Below are 17,806 nucleotides of genomic sequence, written 5' to 3'. Positions count from 1 at the left end.
TCAATAGGGGAAATAGGAATTGTGGAAAAGCACAATAATGCTTTTATGCAACTTCTGTTCATTTCAATATGTTGGATCCAGACTTGGCCATACTAGAACAGACCCATTGAAATTTCAGTGGGTCTACTCTCAGTATGACTAAATCTAGATCCAAACCATTGGCTCTTGCACAGAGGAATTTTTAAATGGAATCTGCCCCATGTGGATTGGGAAGTGGGTGCCATTTAGCTTTCCTGCCTCAGGCACCAAAAGGTATTGGACTGATCCAAGTTGCACACGAAATAATTTATACTTAGGCTTTGCTGAATTGTATTTAGTTTCTGCTAGTGTTGTTTGTTCTATTGTGCTGTAATTGTGTATTTCCTATTTTGTTTTGTTTTTTTGCAAAGAATTTTGTGCTGTCAACTGGGCAAATAGGGGAGCCTCTGCTGGATCTTGAAAATGAAAGGGAGGATTGCTTCACTATACCTCCGCTACAGAATACAGACGCTCATTATCTTGGGCACCAGGAGCTGAAAGATGAGGAAGAGCCCGAGTGTCAGTCAGCCCAATTGGATGACACCCATATTTGGGAAGAAGAGGAGGAGCATTATATTGCAACTGACTTGCCTGCATCGCCTTGTCCCCTTGCAAGAACTGTTTTGAATGAGCCAGTTGCTAGAGCAATCACCAGCAACTTAACGGAGAAGGATACAGACTGCTATCGTGCCTGTGGCTTGTTACAGGTCACAGTCACTCAGGACTGCAAAGCCATACAGTCGCCTAACAGAGGGGATTATCCAAGACCGAACTTGGGATGCTTCTCAAAAGCCTCTAACGCAGGCAACTGCAAGAGGCAAAAAGTTTATGAAACTGAGGAATTCATACATTATTTACTCAACTACTACCAAACCCCAAGATATGCACGAATCTGTCCAGGGGCACAGAACACAGAGGATAAGTCTTGGTGGCAGAGGGTGGTGTCCCGTAATGGGAACGGCTTCCAGGTCAGCCTAAAGAATAAAGATGGACAGTGCTTGACGGAAGTGAGTTTAATACCAAACCTTCACGAGAGAGACAGTGATAATTATGAATGGGAAGTAATAGATGAGGAACCTGAGCCTAGGGAAGTCATGCCAAAGAGCCAGGCATGTACTAGAGAGTTTACCAAAAACTACCAGGTACAGTGGGGTGATTCACTGGATAGGACCAGTGATAGAGCACCATATGATGAACTGGATAGCCCTCTTCTAGTAAGCACCAGTACTGCTTGTGCTAAAAAATCCCAAGAAGAGAATACTGGAACGACAGTTGTGCCATCACACAAGCCTTTTGGCCGTGTGTATAAATTGAAGGATTTATTGGAAGAGATCAGCAGCGATTCAGAATACTTTAGTGAGACACTCAACGAGTCACGAAGCAAAACAGAGAGAAGAAATGGTGGTTGTAGAAGTAGCTGCAAGGCATGGCCTCTCAGCCAGCAGAGGGCAAGAGAATTGCTGATTTGTGTCCAAAATGTTGCCTGTGGAGGTAAAGACGGTGAATGCAGCAAACGCAGCTTCTGCTCAAATTCTGAGTGCCATGACTCAACGAAGCGCCCCAGGCAAAGGCTTAAGACCACATTCAAGAGATCTAGCAGTAAAATAAAACAGGAAGGACAAAAAATCAAATGGCCATCCAGTGAAGAGGAGAGAGAAGCCAGCAGGAAGAAGAAGAAGAAAAAGAAAAGGTCCTCTGGAAACTCTTTGCTTGATAACGAACCTCACTTCCTTAAAACAAACCATTGTGGAGAGCTGGAGTCCTTTGGCAAGATGCAGCGAAAGTGTAGCAAGATGTTCCACCACCACAAAATGAAATGTAAAACACTTCATGCCATGGGAGGAACAGTAAAAGCTAAAGATGTCATCCATTTCAGTGCCTCTCAGCTTCAAGAAGCTCACCAAGAGGCAGGTAAGGGGAATGTGGACATTAATGTGACTAGCAAGAGAGGGTGTGCGGTGGAGGGAAGGCAAAGGATAAAAAGATGATTACTAGGGCAGCTCAGAGAGGTGGCAGAAACAGTGGGATGTATAGGTACAGATGGTGATGCAAGGAACTGGGTGGATAGGGATGGGGCAGCTTTCAGTTTTACAAACATTTTTGGCGTTATGAGCAGCTCCTGCCACGTGAGCATTTGTAACTCTTGAGGTTCTGCTGCAACTCTCTCCTGGTTTGCAGGGGGCTTGCTATTAAGAAGAGAGGTGGAAGCAGATTCCGAAGGATGGCCTTTGTTTCCTGTTGAAATAATTCAGACAAGTCCATACCCAGAGTCAGTCTGTGGAGCAGAACTTGGAAGAGGATGCTAATTTCATTGGTACTGGAGGATGATGGGGATCTTGAAACTACTATTCAAGGAGGAAGCTCAAAATAGGTCCTTTTATACAACTCTTTTAAGAACTTAAGTGTAAAACTAGATCTTCGGTGATACAGGCGGAGGGTTGTATTTTTTTGCTTAGGGTCCTCTGCATGCTGGGTGAGAGAGGGCACCGTGCTAAACTGTCTAGCTTGGTAAAAACGGGTGGCAAGAATCAGTTGGTGGATTTGATGTCTGTACAAATGACGAACCCCCACCACTCAAAATAAAAAATTAAAATGTTACCGAAATGCATGATTTAAGCCAGGTTGAATGGACTATTCAAAGTTTGAGCCAAGTAAATGGAATGGTCCCTGCTGAGCTACAGAATGTGAATTCTGCTCTCTAGTAACTGTACAGTTAGAGGAGTTATGTCTAAACTATTCATATACCAGTTGAATAAATCTTTTAATTTATACGATTCAAAAAGGAAGTGCCTCCTCAATGATGTTAGGAAGGGGATGGTGTGGGAGATACAATGTGATACTTATGTGAGGCCGAAAAGGAACATGTTTATAATTTACTGCAGTCATTGCAATTTGAAAGACAAACCATCCATTAGCATAACTTAATCCACAACTGGGCACTGTATGGCTTATTTCAGATGCTGTTTGTCTGTCCAGACCTTTTTTGGGCAGACCCCATTTGGCTTCTTGAAGTGTCTATGCAGACCAGCCTTTCCCCACCTGGTGCCCTCCTGACATTTGGACTACAACTCCCATAATTCCCAGCCAGCATGGTCTGGCTGGCAATTATGGGTGTTGTGGTCTAACATGTCAGGAAGGCACTGGGTTGGGGAAGGCTAGTGTAAACCAACAGGTACCACATTTCCAGACCTCTGTTTTCCTGTAATTCTATCCATGTCTGCTGCCCCTTCTTCTCTGAGGGCAAAACTAAATGTGACGCAGGAGATACATGATCAGAGTTCCTCACCTTAAAAAAATAAAAAGAATAAAGCAGTCCCAGGGGGCTCAGATTGTCATCATAGCAGCCATGCTGGCGGGAGAATGTGTTTAGCCCTTCTCTTCCCCTACCCCCCATGTCACTTTTCCAATCTAAATAATCCCCCAGTACTGCTATTTGCCTCACTGTGGCAGAAAAAATGCCAGTATTGTTTCTGCTGTTGAGATAATAGCAGCTTTGGGGGTGGGAGCCTAGATCAGGGGAAAACAGCACAGGGAGAAAAGGCCTAAACACCCCCCCCCCCCCGGGCCAAACACTGCAGTTCCAATCCGGAGGGCCCTTTGAGTGTTTTAAAGTGTTCTGGCTTTTGTTTTGTTCTTTAAAGAAGTGACTGCAGATCTCCTGCATCACATATAGTTTGGCCCCGAGTTAATGCACTGTGCAGAGTAGGCAGGGTTTACTGCTGAAATGGAGAATGCTAAGCTATAATCACAGTGACACCCCTTCCAGCTCTTATGTTGTGTGAGAACCAGTGAAAGCCACCTGGTCCTCCCCAAAATTGCACTTCCCTTGCTTCATTAATGTTCACAAACTTCGTCAAACTGATTAGTCCTCCATTCTTTTTTTTAGAGAAAATGGTAGGGAAGAACTCTAGACTTTCACAAGTTCCTTGCAGGATAGTGACACTTTACTTTGCTTCCAGTGAATGGGTCTGCTGAACGGGGTGCTTTGAACCGTGAAAGGGGATCTGAAATCTCCTCTTGTTCTTTGAATTAAGTGACCTTCTGAAGTATAGTTCTGTAGTTGGAGCCCACAGAAGTTGTCTTAATCAGTTATTGTTTAATGTATGAAACATGGAACCCAACTTGAGACTACATTCTGAAAACACTCTACTGACTTCAGCGAGGACTACACGACAGTTCTGAGGACTGCGAGCTAGGTTATCACTTATTGCACCAGATAACCTAGACTTCTGTGGAATAGTATTCCATATGGGAAGGGAACAGCAACAAATTTTACTTCAAGTTTCTGCTTTCACTTTAATATGCTTTATTTATTACATGTCACGGTCATTTTCATGTGATCTGTGTTCCCTAGCATACCATCCATGTTTATTAACTTCTGCTCCAATAAAGTAGTAACGAACCAAAGTATGCAGATATTTGCTGTGTTTAGATTGTGTTTTACATCAAACTGGTCAATGGTGGTGGTTTCCACAGGCCTCTAAACCTACTTTGACTTTAAAACTAACGTTTTTGACAAAATGTAATGCATTTCCTAATGTGGTAGACAAAAAAATATTTTTATCTAAAATATTTGCACTTGGATTGCTCCCCCCTTCTGAATCTGTTTCACTTAGCTGTGAATAAAGCTGTTTTGTAGGGAAATGCTTCCAGCAATATATCAAATGTTTGCTTTTCATTATGTCGTATTTGCAGACAAAGAAATCCCTTTTCCCCATGGCCTTTACTTTTGTTTGTCATTGTTTTTAACTATTTTGTGCTTGCACGCACACATCTTGAATAAAATTTTTGTACACATTTGAAAGTGTATTCTTCCTTCATTGGAAGATCCTTGAAGTCATGTCATATTGGCAAGCATGAGATGCAGTGCTGGAGAAAATGCTGCACTCCTGCTTTACAAAGAGCCAGTGACCTTTGCCTCTCTAGACTTGATGGGCTTCCTACAAAATAGTCAGAAAGCTCATTGCATCATCATACCACTGCAGCCCCTGTCACAGGATAAACGAGTTTTCCTTTTCCTACACTGAAGGGAGAAAAGTGGCAGGAAAAACACTCAAACTCCCTTGGAAGAACCACTGCCAAATCTCTGTGAAACTATTATCATATTTGCAGTCGAGTTTTATGTCTTTAAGAGCCTGTAAATGGAACGCTGTGAACTTTTCTACCCGTACATAGAATTTGTTAATGCTCCAAGCAAATTAAAAGCAGCCTTTGTATACTTTAAAACAAGATGCCAACATGAATTTTTCATGGCCTGTAACATTATTTGAAACTGTTGGCCATTTGGAGACTTCACCCTTGGATTGAAATTGGGAATTGGACTTGGGTTTGTGTTCTCCTCCTTGTAAGGAAAAAAGAACAAATGAATCAGGGAAATCTCACTTTTCTGTGACTATGGAAGCTCCCTGGGTCATTCATTCACTTCTGTGAGGAGCAAAGAAGGGAGCATATGAAGCAGAACCCTGCTGCAAATTTCCCTCCAGGTACACTCCCAGGGGCAAAAGTTTTGTTCAAATAGGTCACTTGGTATTGAAGGATATAATCTGAGCTAACCAGTCTCTTTCATGGTTTTGGACTATCAGTTTCTACATTTAACTGTCTTGAACTGTTCCCCCTGCTTTCTCTCTTAAGTACTGGCAACATAACTGTTAAAAAAAATTCATTGCTCAATTCACCATAAGATAGATTTGTGAAAGTAACTTTATGGATGTTCCTAGAAAGCTTTCTCAAACTTTTTAAAAAGCAAGTTTGTAGACTTGTTCTGGTTTAACTTGTACTGCTTGGAAAAATGTGGTGTCTTAATTATGAAAAAAGAATAAAATGTATTTATTTTATGTAAAATGGTTTAAATGCTAATTCATGATGGATTAAATTGACGAGTAATTAATTTAGGAATTAATCTTGTCCTAATTCCCATGGCAATTGAGAACTGGGATGGAGCGGGGGAGTGTTTAGAAAACATTTGTAAAGTGGGAGAGGGTAGACTTAATTTTGATATTCAGCAGCGCCTTGTAGTTTTATGCTCTACAGAACTCTTTTCCCCAGAGTTGCTCGAACTTCCACAGAAGGTTAGACTGTTTGGCTCTATTTTGCATTCCACCCAGTAATTGAGACTTGGCCAGGAGATTCAACATCCCTAGATGAGACCTTTGAGCAGCTGGGAGGGAATACAGAAAGGCATGAAAGGGACTGTTCCAGTGAAGGTGAGTCTGGTGTTTGAATTCAATGCCTGATCTTAGCCCCATCATATAAGCTTTGGGGTCAGATGCTTGATTTGCTTACAAAACAGGTTAATGATTTAGCTGTCAAGTACACATTTGGTTTCAGCTTTCAATTCCCAAGCTGTCAAAACTGTCAAGTGTTGAATTTCCAAGAAGTGTCTGGGTTCAAAAGTCCCTGGAATCTGTATGCTTACTGATTAATCAGAGGCTAACCCCAGATGTGTGAGGCTTGCTACAGTGGTTGTGTGGGAATGGAAAGCTACTGCAAATGTTCAGAAATATTCTGTATCTCACCTGATGTAGAACTAGGTGAAGGAACATCATTCAAGAGAAACCCTGGAGAGCTGGTGCCAGTAGACCGTGAGTGGGCAACCTGCGAGCAGGACCGCGCTAGACGGACCAGTGGCCCAACTCAGTAGAAGGCGGGTTCCCACCAAGCCTTGGCTTTTAAATCGGTTCAGCGGGTTGTCCCTCTAAATTACACGCTGAACAGTCTGCGCATGCACACCTTCCAGCCAGGTTTTGTGCAGCTTTGCCAGATGCTTGCAAAATATCTCGAGTTTTCCCAGTGCCTTATCCTTATGCAGTGATTGCCTGTCAGCTGCTTCTGTCTGGGGATTGCCAGCTCTTCAGTTTGCCGGTGCTTATGTAAATGTGCGAGAAGCCCTGCTTCTGTAGTGTAGAGACTGGTTATGTAATACCTGGTTAAATCCCTGGTGATTTAAGAACCATTCCGAGTGAGTTGCCGGGAGATGTGACAGGAATTGGGTAGTTTACTTTCTGTTGCAATTCTGAGAGGCATTATGGAACCTGACTTCTGACTAGGGAAATCCACAAGTTGATTGGTGTATAGTCAGTGACTAGATAGCCGTAGGATAGGTTGGTTCCCCGAGAACCGACCTCTACACCCTCCCGCACGGTCTCATAGGTGGAGCGGCCCCACGCTCCGAAGAGGAGCACGGAGCGCCAAAAACGACGCATTCTTGGGGGCGTGTCGGGATAGTCGGAAATGTCGGTATGACACATCCTACATGTTGTCTGGCTGCTGCTTCCCATGCTCCAAGGCCCCATGGCTAGGCATCCAAAATCGGCTGTCTAGCTGTAAATGCAGGGCGGCTGAAGTGTAGAGGGGATGATCCCCTCCACGCTTCTCCTGCCCTGCATTGGATACGCAGTAACCTCTGAGTTCGGAGGCAGCCGCCTCTCCCGATAGGATTGTGCCCTAAATGACTAAAGGTGCAGACCTAAAGAAATGAATTCTAAGTTTTTTGCCTACTGTTGTCTCAGAGCACAGGAACTCACATTCATAATCTTGGTAATTCAACTAAAAACCTTCAACAGCTGCAGGCAACTTGTGGCCCTCCAGATGTTTTGAACTACAGCTTCCATCAGCCCTAGCTGGCATAGACAATGGTGAAGGGAGCTGTAGCCCAAAGGTTCTGAGGGCCACAAATTGCCCACCCCATGCCTACGAATTCATCTTCAAACCCTGCTTGGAAGTTATATATCGGAGAGAAAGTAAGAACAGTGGAAATGTTGCTGTGGATATTTAACTTATCTTTAGTTGTTTTCACACTAGTACAAAATCACACCTCAGGGCCAGCCCAAACGGTTTTAACACCTGAAGTCACCTTCCATCCCCCAGTAAAAATATTTTGTTAGAAAATGTGTTCCCAGTCCTTAACGGTGCCCAAAATCTGTTCCTTGAAGCGACTGCCTTCACTCTTGTCAAGGGAGTAAAAACACCTTAGCCTTGTGGGACATAGTACATTAGGATGAAAATTTCAAGAGGGGAGAAAGCTTATGTTTTATCTCTTTTTCCAGATAGTTATGTAGCTTCCCTTCCACAGGCCTATTTATCCAATTTCTTACCTTGGGCTGACAACCTGTGAACTTGCTTCAACCTTCTGTTCGTTAGATTCCTTCTCTGAATGTGTAAAGATTAGAATGAACAATGGGCTCCTAATCATAAATATTTATTTCACTGGCAGCGTAAGGATTGGAAGAAACACATTTGAGAGATTCCATGATCACTTCATTTCCATAGTGACGGAGGAATACTAAAATACTGTCTTTAGTTTTAGGACAAATAAAGAGGTGCCACATTTCTAGGATGGCTTTAATTTTTTGCCTTAGAAACCAAATCAAATACAAGCTTCTCACCCTTGATTTGAAACAACATCACCCAAAGCCAGTTTTGCAAGGATGAATGACTTTAAAAAAAAAAAAGATACTGCACCACTAAAGAACATTTAGTTTACCCACCAATTAGCCTAAAACTCCCAGAGGTAGGTTGTAACACTTCAGCCAACTATCTGTTTTTAAGGCCTAGTGTTACCAACAGGTAAAAATCTGTACAACATCTCACAGTTAAGGAGGGGTAGTGATGGTAGCTAACAGATTCTGAACTCTGCATTGTGTTTTGAGTAATAAAATTTCAAGGATACGACACTTACTGCTTTGTGCAAAGAATGTAAAAGGGGGGGGGGGAGAAAGAGGACCTAGTAAGACACACATACACCTACATTGGTACAACAAACTTAATCCATCCACCTCCACTGCTAGTGTTCCTAAAACTGGTGTGTGTGTGTGTGTGTGTGTGTTTTCAAGCTACATACTTTTGGTGGAACTTTTCCTAAGTTTATTTGCCCGCTGAGGAGCGCCCCCCCCCCCCCCCGTTGCAAAGATTTTCAGGATGCACTGTCTGCTCATGTGATAGTACTGGCTATGCCTGATATGGGCTTCACTGTTGCCTCAAGTAAACCAACAGAGTTTCCCTGCAGCTATACAGTAATGGTGAATATGAAGTGAAGCTCGTCTCCATTACTGTTTCTTGTAACCAAGGAATGTTGGTGAGCTTCCGATGAATCTTACAGTTCCGAAGATTATAGTTTAGGCTCCACAGCCCTAGAGTTAAAACTGTACATATGCAACAGTTTATCCAGGCTCCAGCATAGCAGACAGCACACCTTATGCTGGTAACTCCTCCCACTGCTCAACTAGATCCTCATACATTCTTCTCTCCAACCTAAACTTCCTTTGCTTGAAGTTTGGAATCCATTGCTTCATTGGCCCACAGTTCGTTAGAGGCTTCATCAGTAAATTTCTGCTGGTCGCGTGGTGCACTAATCCTGTTTGAGTCAAACAATTCTAATACAACCTGGTGCAAAGGCTTTTCCCTTCGTTTCATCCAGCACAGGCCATTATTACGCTTTCCCTTAAGTTTACTGCAGTGGGTTCCTTGAGCTTCTCTTCAGATATTATGTGCTTCATCCTGCTGCCAAGCAAAAGCAGCCAAGAATTGTACTCTCAAGGTGGAGCAAGTGGCTTATGAATAGGAGATACAAGTTTTACCCTTAAACGCAGTGCCCTTCAGAAGTGTTGGGGCTGTTAACTCCCATTGTCTGCAGCCAGCATGGACATGTTGGCTGGTGATGATTGATGTAGCCCAACACACCTGGAGGGCACCAGGTTGGGGAAGTCTAGGAGAGACCATTTTCAAGGGGGTGGCATTAGCAGATTGGCTGCAAATCTGTGTACGTTTACTCAGGTGTAAGTCCACTGAACTCAGTGGGACTTCCAAGGACACATTGATAGGTTGCTTTAGCTGTTTTAACTTACCATGGTCATACATTAGATAATCAGTCCTGAAGACATATATTAAAAGTAAATGAAGCAAGCTACTTAGCTTATGCAACTCTGAAAGACAGCAAGGGATTCAACATTTTTCAGCAAGTTATTTTGAAACTAACCCAGTCTGTTGTAGACACGGGTGCAAATGTCTATATAAAAAGCACTTTTTTTCAACAAGAACTCCATATTTGTGTAGTCCATTACGAATAAGTCATAGGTCCCTACACCAAAATATTTACAATGATCTGGATTCTGCATAAACTATACAGATTCCCAAAAGAAGCAACTTGCAACAGCCATAATTCATTTAAGTGGTGTGTAAGTATAGGGCTATGATGGAACAGTGATTGGTAAACAGAGGTAAAAAAATTTTTTAGTTACTGTGGTAAGGGAATGGGAATTATGGAATAGAATGCTGCAGAGAAGCATTTTGTTCGTCATCAATTCATAACAAAGGGGAAGGGGCCAGTGGGAAAAGCCACCTTAATACACTCTTTTGTTCACTGGGCACCATTCATCAAGTACCACAGCTGCGCAATGTCCTTTCAATAGGACTTCCATGGATACCCTTTATGAAGCATCATTAAAGAAATGGAAATTGCACAGCATCAGGGTGTTGGTGACTGTACCCTTTATTTACCATAAAATTGGGGTTCTGTTGCTGCAATGCCAAGTGGGTCACACAGCTTTGGTTTAAGAAGCTCAGCAGTGACTAGCAAGGTTACTTGGGAACATAGATTAAAATGTGTTTAATTATAGCTAATTCGCTGCAAGTTGTACTATTTCTAAAAACGGCTTATTGCCGTTTTTGCTAAACGGAAAATTGCTAAAACAGAACTGGAATGTGACAAAAGGTTCTTTAAAAATAACCCCTCCAACAACCTCCAGATTGTTCTTTGCTGTGTCTGCTAATCATTCTTGCGATCTTTAGCATCTTTTGTTCCTTCTTCATCATCTGAATATATGGTGGGCTCTTCTCCATCCTTCAACAGTTTGCCTACATAGTGGTATTTAACTGAACAAGAAAGGGAAAACATCATTTTACTAAACATCCACAGACTCTAGGTACCAACTTTCCCCTGGCTGTTTGGTATTTTCCTGGCTTTTGCACGCCCCCCCCCCCCTTCTAAAAGGTTGAAATGCCTCTCCTAAGGCTTAGTTACTGGCAGTAAGTGCTTTAAGTGAAAACATGTAGGTATTTTTCCATATTTTGGCCTCACCCCCTTTGCCTTTGACCCTGTCCACCTTTAAAATGTGGCCCCTGAGAGCTTCTCTGAACCCTTTGCTGAAAGAGGTTCAACACCCCTGCTTTTTAAGGGTAAAATAACAGCATGCTTGACACCAATACTGGAGCCAAGAGAAACTAGTTCTATTTAGATTTCGCAGTGAGAAAATCTGGACTGTCTGCCAAAAGGTGTTCATATACAAACAGTTGTGTCAGGTTCCCCATGTACAAAAGGAGCTCCTCCAGTTTTATGGTTACAGTCCTAGGCACACACACTTGACAGTATGTCCCATTGCACATAGAGGGATTTACTTCTGAGTAAACATGCCTGGAATTGTGCTTTGCATCAGTTAGTAGCACTATTTAGCAGCACAAATAGAAGCCAACTTCAGCTTGTTGTAGGGCCAATTAAAAAATAGAACAAAGAGGCAGGTTCAGTACCTGACACATAGTTCTTGATGTACAATGGTGTGTTCTTGTGAATGTAGTGGGAGTGTGCAAACCCTGAAAGTCTTGGGCAACGCAAGATTCGAAATGCTTACATGTGAACTGTTGTTCCCAGTCGCTCAAGGTCTCCCTCTGTGTGGCGTCAAGATCAGAAAGGTCATCATATCCATCCTTCAGCGCTTCTTTATCCAGACAGAAGGTAGCGAGGCCTCTTGACGCATCCCTTCCAGCAAAAATCCCATAAGGGCCCTCTTCATGGAAGAAGAATGAGATATTAGAACGCTGGTATCTCCCTGCTCATGAGGCCAAGTACACGTGATGTTTTAGAGCAGCCTTCCCAAATCTGGTGGCCTCCAGATGTTTTGGACTACAACTCCCAGCATTCCTGACCACTGGCCATGCTGGCTCGGGCTGATGGGAGCTGAAGTCCAAAATATCTGCAGCGCACCAGGTCAGGGGAAGTTCTTTTAGATTAAATTTCCTTGAAAGAGGAAAAAAGGCGGGATATAAATGCAATAAATGAATGAATGAAATGTTCCTCTTGAGAAAAAATGTATATATGCCCCCGCAACTCATATATACACAAAGTCTCTTCCCTCCCTCCTGCCACCCCTCACCCCCATCAGCTGGCCCATGCCAGGTATAGTCTAGGACATCTGAAGAAGACCAATTTAGGGAAGGCTGATCTGTACTGATCACCAGAGTTAAATGCATCTCCTCACTGCACTGTCTTTTCTATGCAGTCCTTTCTGGGGAAGTCTTGAGAAAGCAGTTATTTTGAGCAAGCCTCCCTCTCTACATAGGCAATTCTGGCAGGCTTCTCTAAAGACTTTAGACAGTAGAAGGGTAAAGTAAATCAGTAACTTATCTCAGCTCATCATTCCCTCCCTCCTACAAATAGTTTGCTGGAGCCCAGGAATTTTAAGTATGTTAAAATCCCTACAGCAATCAAAGCTTCTTCCCCCCAAAACCGAATTCCTACTCAATCACATTTTGGAACTTTCCCCCTGACATGGATTCTCTTGCATCCTGAGGGCTAGAAACTTCTCCCCGCACCCCCTTCCAAAGTATGTGAGATTGGATTCTCAAGATGATAAACGCCAGATTCTGAGTTTGTCTGGTGCTCATGCTAGACATAGTTGATTTAGGTAAGAACCTAGTTATTTTCAAGAACGAGTATGATGCATGTGGGTGGGGTGGGAGAAAAAATGGGAACTGTAGCAGCACATCGCAAAGAAGAAAGGAGGAACGTAAGGAGATAGAAAGAGGGCAGAACAAGCCCAGATTTTAGTAGGCAGGAAGAACTCAAGAGGAATGAAAAAGGAAGGGTGGTGATAGATTTGAAACCCTTTAGGCCAGCATTGCATGGTTTATGTGGACTGGGTTCAAATCCCCGCTCAACCAAGAAGTTCACTAATTGACCCTGGACCAGTTGTGCCCTCTCTCTCAGCCTAGCCTACCTCACAGGCTTTGTGCAAGGTTTAAACAAGAGGAACAGCCAACTGTGCTCCCCTGTATACATAAAGGTGTGTGGGAAAACACCAATGTTTGCTTTTTCACAGTAAAGCAAAGGGGATTAGCACTGGAGAAGCGGTGTGAATAGGTAATTAAGAGGGTGCTTAAATCTTCCTCATTTCCTTTTTTGCAAAAACAAAAACCTTTTGCTTTTCCTTCTCCACTTCTGCCTCTAAGCTGCTCCCCCCGCATCCCCACTGCCTCCCCAGAGGGCTCCATCATCATGTATCTATCTTGTACACACACCCAGAACCTGCAGGAGGGAATGTGGTAGAAAAAGGACAAAGACCTCCCCCACCCCCTCTGCAATGAAGAAGTGGCCACTGGCATTTTATCACATGCATTTGTGTAGTTTAGTCCTAGGTCTCTGGAGAAAAAGTAGGATGTAAATGCAAATACTAAAGCTGTGCAAGAGAAACGGCTTGTTTGGCTAGCTACATAGGGCCTCTGTGGATCCTGTGACTGCGCACAAGCTCTCCTTCCAGCTTGCCCAATATTCAAGGAGGAGGGAAAGCTCCGAGGAGACGCTTCTGGGCTTTGTGTAATGTGTAACCTCCCTCCTCCCACACAGATTACATGCAAGGCAAAGCTCAAGGCCAGCTCCACTCCCCTCCCTCTTCCAGTGCCTGGGGTATAAGCCCCTTTACAGAACAGGCCCGGCAGGTTAGGCAAGGAATCAAGGTGGAAGGGAGCTGGGCAATGCATCTGAGAGGCTGTTCCAGGGTACAACCCTCCCAAAGTTCCCACTACCCGATCCTTCGACCTTATACTGATGCTTATATTTCACACACATATACATACGCTACAGGGGTGGGCAGAAAGTCAATGTTTTAGGCTTGAACTCCCAGCACTCCTGCCATGCTGGCAGGGACTTCTGGGAGTTGAAGTCCAAGACGTCTGGAAATCTAGCTTCTGCCCACCTCTGTGCTTAGACCACTGCCTGCCTGTTACCCTGCCCCCTTTCCCCCTTCTTCTCATGTGCAGGTGTGGAGTCCATTTTGCCGATTCACACAACCATGATGATCACGCAAAAGCCTGGTCGTGTGGAACGGCCGTGGTGCATCTGTTAGGAGAGACAGACACCGCTTGCTTTACTGCACAAACCAAGGCAAGATAGGAACACAGGAAGCTGTTTTATACTGAGTCAGACGATTGGTTCACCTAGCCCAGTATTGCCAACACTGACCGGCGGCAGCTCTTCGGAGTTTCAGGCGGGAGTGCCCGACCTAGAAATGCTGGGGATCGAACCTGGGACCTTCTACATGCAAAGCAGGTGCTCCGCCACGGAGTAAGTTCACTGGGATAAGTTTCTCCTCTGCAGCTATAAGTTTGACAGCTAAGAGTGGGTCCAACAGAGCGGCTCAAAGATGAGCAAATTCCTGGCTCAAATCTCCTCTTAGCCAAGAACATACCAAGTGGCCTTTGGCAAGCCACTTTTACCTTTCAGGAAACCCCTGCAACAGGGGAATAATACACGGCCACCATGCAGGGCTGTTGTACAGATTGCTGAGTCAATGCATCTAAAGCACACTGAATGCTCAAAAAAAGGGGAGGGGGACATAGCAGTATATGCACATGCTAAGCATTATCGCAATTAATTGGGTTAACTTGTACCCCCTCAGTATTCTGGTGTGGGGCTTTACAACCAACCATAACTCAGCTACACACCCCTTCAGTTTCCCAGCCGCATAATGCTTTTTATGCCGTGAGAAAATGGAGGTTCTGCATCCTTCTGCTTCAGGGTCGGTTCCAGCCTGGGCCCCAACCTGTGCTGCTTAGTCGAAACGAATCCAGTATTATGAGATTCCTATTTCCAAATGCTTGCATCCAGAAGGCTCCAGTTCAATTCCTGGCATCGCCAATTGAAAGGATCAGGTAGCCAGTGATGGAAAAACCTCTGCTGAAGACCCTGGAAGGCCACTGACAGTCAAGAACAGACAGTACTGGGCTAGATGGACAAACAAGTCTGACATTTCTATTATTATTTACATAAGCATCACCAGCATGCAGGGCGCTTCAGAGGGTACATACAGCCAGTTCTTTGCTGGAAGGAGCTTACAATCTATAATTCTCATGTTCTTACGTTTTCAGGTATCCAGACTTCCTTGCATCACCTCAGCCCTGCATGGTTTGAAAGACACTGAAAACTTGGATTGTAAGCTGTTGGGGGCAGGGAGTTGTATCATTTCTTTACGTAACTCTGAAGCGCCATGTACATTAATGGCAGTGTATTAGGGTGCAATCCTGTGCATGTTTAGACAGAAAAAAAGTCCTACAATTCCTAGCATTCCCCAGCCAGCCATACTGGCTGGGGAATGCTGGGAGCTGTAGGCCGTTTTTTCATGACACTTTATTTTATTTCAAAATAAAGTTAACAAAATAAGACAGCAACAAGTGGAAGAACATACATAATAATAAATCAAGATCACTAAAGAAACAAAAGAATTTTGCCATTATAATTCTTAGTCTATATCCAATATGCTTATGGAACATCTACAGTAAAAAGGCCAAAACAGGAGCTCACTGCCTAACGAAAGAGTAAAAATACAATTTATAGAGCATATAAAAGGCGTGAGTGCGAGTGTGTGTTATTTTGTGTATTAGTAGGACTTTTTTTCTGTCTAAACACACATAGGATTGTGCCCTTAAATATTTCTCTCCTCCATCTCTGTCACAACCCTGTAACAAGATTTAACACCCTCTCCCCTCCACCACGACACATTTTTGCACACACAAATCAGGATGCTCGAGGGGGTTGAAAATGGACTTCATTCAATTAAAGTCATGTTTACAACCCACGGTGAAAGTGAAAAAGAGGGCAAGGCAACCCATGATGGGAGTCCCAACAAGCATTTCGCTGGTGAATCATTGCCAGAGCACGTGATTCACCTTTAATCATTGTTTATGGATGGAATCATGATGCAACTGGGCCAGGAGCTGGTATGCCTTGCAAATGATCATGTGTGGCATAAATGGAGCAATACTGGGTATGCATTATGATAGATGAGTAACCACATGCTCCGAATCAGCGTCATTAAAGAATGTAAAATACACCTATATGGTCAAAGCCATTCTTTAAATTATATATCCAGAGCAGGGAAAATTAATAACTTGTAGTAATAGTGATGGTTATTCCAGTTTAATACAAGGATGTTGCAGTCTCCTGGTGAAGGCTATGATCCAATGCAAACTTACTTCAGAGTAAGCCCCACTGAAATCAGTATGACTTACTCCTGAGTAGACATGCCTAGGCCCTCACTGCGATTGGATGTGCTCTTACTTGCGAGTAAGCCCCACTGAAATTACTCCTGAGCTAACATAAATGGGATCAAGCTGCAGGTATGTGAGAACAGAGACCTGCCACAATATCGCCACGTTGGCGGCAATATGCCTCTGTATGCAGTTGCTGGGGAATTATTATTTTAAGAACATAAGGGTGCAATCCTATGCATGTAGGTCTTTTTCTCTCTCTCCTGTCTAAACATGCACAGGATTGCACCCTTATGTTCTTAAAATAATTAAGGCTAGAATCCAATGCACACTTGCTCTGTAGTAAGCCCCACTGAGGTCAATAGGGCTTACTTCTCCGCAGCCTTCCCCAACCTTGTGCCCTCTGCTCCAGATGTGTTGGACTACAACTCCCAGCATTCCTCAGCCAATTGTAGCCCAACACATCTGGAGAGTACCAGGTTGGGGAGGGCCGGAAGATCTAGATTAGATTGTATGTGGCCTTCTAGGCAAGCCAGTACTTGCTTCTCCAACCATGTAGGGAATTCTTGGGCTGCCTTGCAGGGCCGTTGGGCTACCGTGCTTCTTCAACCATATAGGGTTGAAGACTTGGGCTACCTTACAGGGCCGTTGTGAGGCTCCCTACCGAAACCATGGCCGCGATGCCTTTGCAGCCTTGGAAACGCCTTATAGCAAGGCCAGGCCAGGCCAAAACACAACACCGCCGGTGCTCTGGCGCGCGCGGCGCCGGAGGCAAATTAACCCGAAGCAGGCGACTGCAGGTCCAATTGCGCCCCACCCTGCGCCCCGCCGACTTTCCGCCTGCCTCCCCGGGGGTCGCGGGGCGGGCGGCGTGACTCTCACCGGGCCCGTAGAACTTCCTGCCGCGGCTGACGTCGAAGACTTTGCCGCTGATGGCCATGAGGATGCGCGGGTTCTGGATGCCGTCGAAGGGGCGCAGCTCGGCCAGCGTGAAGTCGCGGCGCTTGAGCTTGGGCAGCGGCGGCGGCTCCTCCTCGCCGTCGGGCCCGGCCCGGGGCCGGTCCCCCCGGACGATCTGGTAGAGCAGGAAGAGGCAGAGGGCCAGCAGGCTCAGGTTGAGCGGGGAGCTCACGATCTCCACCAGCAGGCCCGGGCTGCTCGCCTCGGCGCTCTCGCTGCCCGCGGCGGCCTCCTCTTGAGCCATCGCCGTCTTTGCGCTCGCCCCTCCTGCTGCTGCTGCTGCAAGGAAGGGACGCTGTCGGGCTGCTGGTGCGGAGTTCCTGGGCCAGGCGAGCCGAGCAAGCGGAGCGGGAGGAGGAGCCGGGGCGGGCCGGCGCCGCGAGCTGCAATCGAATCAACGGGCGGGGAGGTGGCGCGGTGGGAGGCGCGGAGCTGGCTCTGGACGCGGCGGGGACCGGGACGCTGGCGCGGCTGCCGCAGAGCCCTTTGTCCCCGGCAAGAGAGCGATCCTGCGCCTCGCGGGGGAGATGTGGCCGGCGCCGGTCCTGAACGCCCGCTCACCTGGGCGCAAGGGCAC

General features: G+C 45.1%; 2 protein-coding genes across 13 annotated transcripts in view; one reads left to right on the top strand and one right to left on the bottom strand.

Annotated features, from left to right (window-relative positions):
• The window catches only part of LOC146338430 (A-kinase anchor protein 17B-like), a 29,190-nt gene extending 23,335 nt beyond the window's left edge, over positions 1-5,855 (top strand). For 9 of the 10 annotated variants that reach the window (XM_084813742.1, XM_084813748.1, XM_084813747.1 and 6 more), the window contains 2 exons: positions 390-1,929; positions 2,197-5,849. In XM_084813742.1, coding sequence (XP_084669868.1) covers positions 390-1,929; positions 2,197-2,324 — 1,668 coding nt within the window. In that variant the 3' untranslated portion in view covers positions 2,325-5,849. Of the gene's footprint in view, positions 1-389; positions 1,930-2,196 lie in introns of all 10 variants that reach the window. The other variant, XM_084813752.1, reaches the window with a different exon arrangement.
• A 2,485-nt stretch (positions 5,856-8,340) lies between these two features.
• Positions 8,341-17,542, bottom strand: PGRMC1 (progesterone receptor membrane component 1). Of its 3 annotated transcripts, none has more exons than XR_014784803.1 (4): positions 17,152-17,542; positions 11,640-11,795; positions 9,751-10,887; positions 8,341-8,740 (listed from the first exon to the last, which is right to left on the bottom strand). XR_014784803.1 is itself a non-coding variant. In XM_084813755.1 (3 exons), exons 1-3 carry the CDS (start codon positions 17,471-17,473, stop codon positions 10,781-10,783), a joined length of 585 nt encoding a protein of 194 aa, XP_084669881.1. In that variant the 5' UTR covers positions 17,474-17,542; the 3' UTR covers positions 8,341-10,780. The 3 variants fall into 3 exon arrangements, 1 of the variants encoding a protein (XP_084669881.1); XR_014784804.1 differs by having other exon boundaries at positions 10,339-10,887; XM_084813755.1 differs by having other exon boundaries at positions 8,341-10,887.
• Between the last annotated feature and the right edge of the window lie 264 nt (positions 17,543-17,806).

This window comes from Heloderma suspectum, chromosome 9, assembly GCF_057233095.1.
Source record: "Heloderma suspectum isolate Gila_16-S chromosome 9, 16-S_ref, whole genome shotgun sequence".
NCBI lineage: Eukaryota > Metazoa > Chordata > Lepidosauria > Squamata > Helodermatidae > Heloderma > Heloderma suspectum.
The sequence above is the reverse complement of the archived record's forward strand: the minus strand, read 5'-3'. Positions and strand labels throughout refer to the sequence as shown.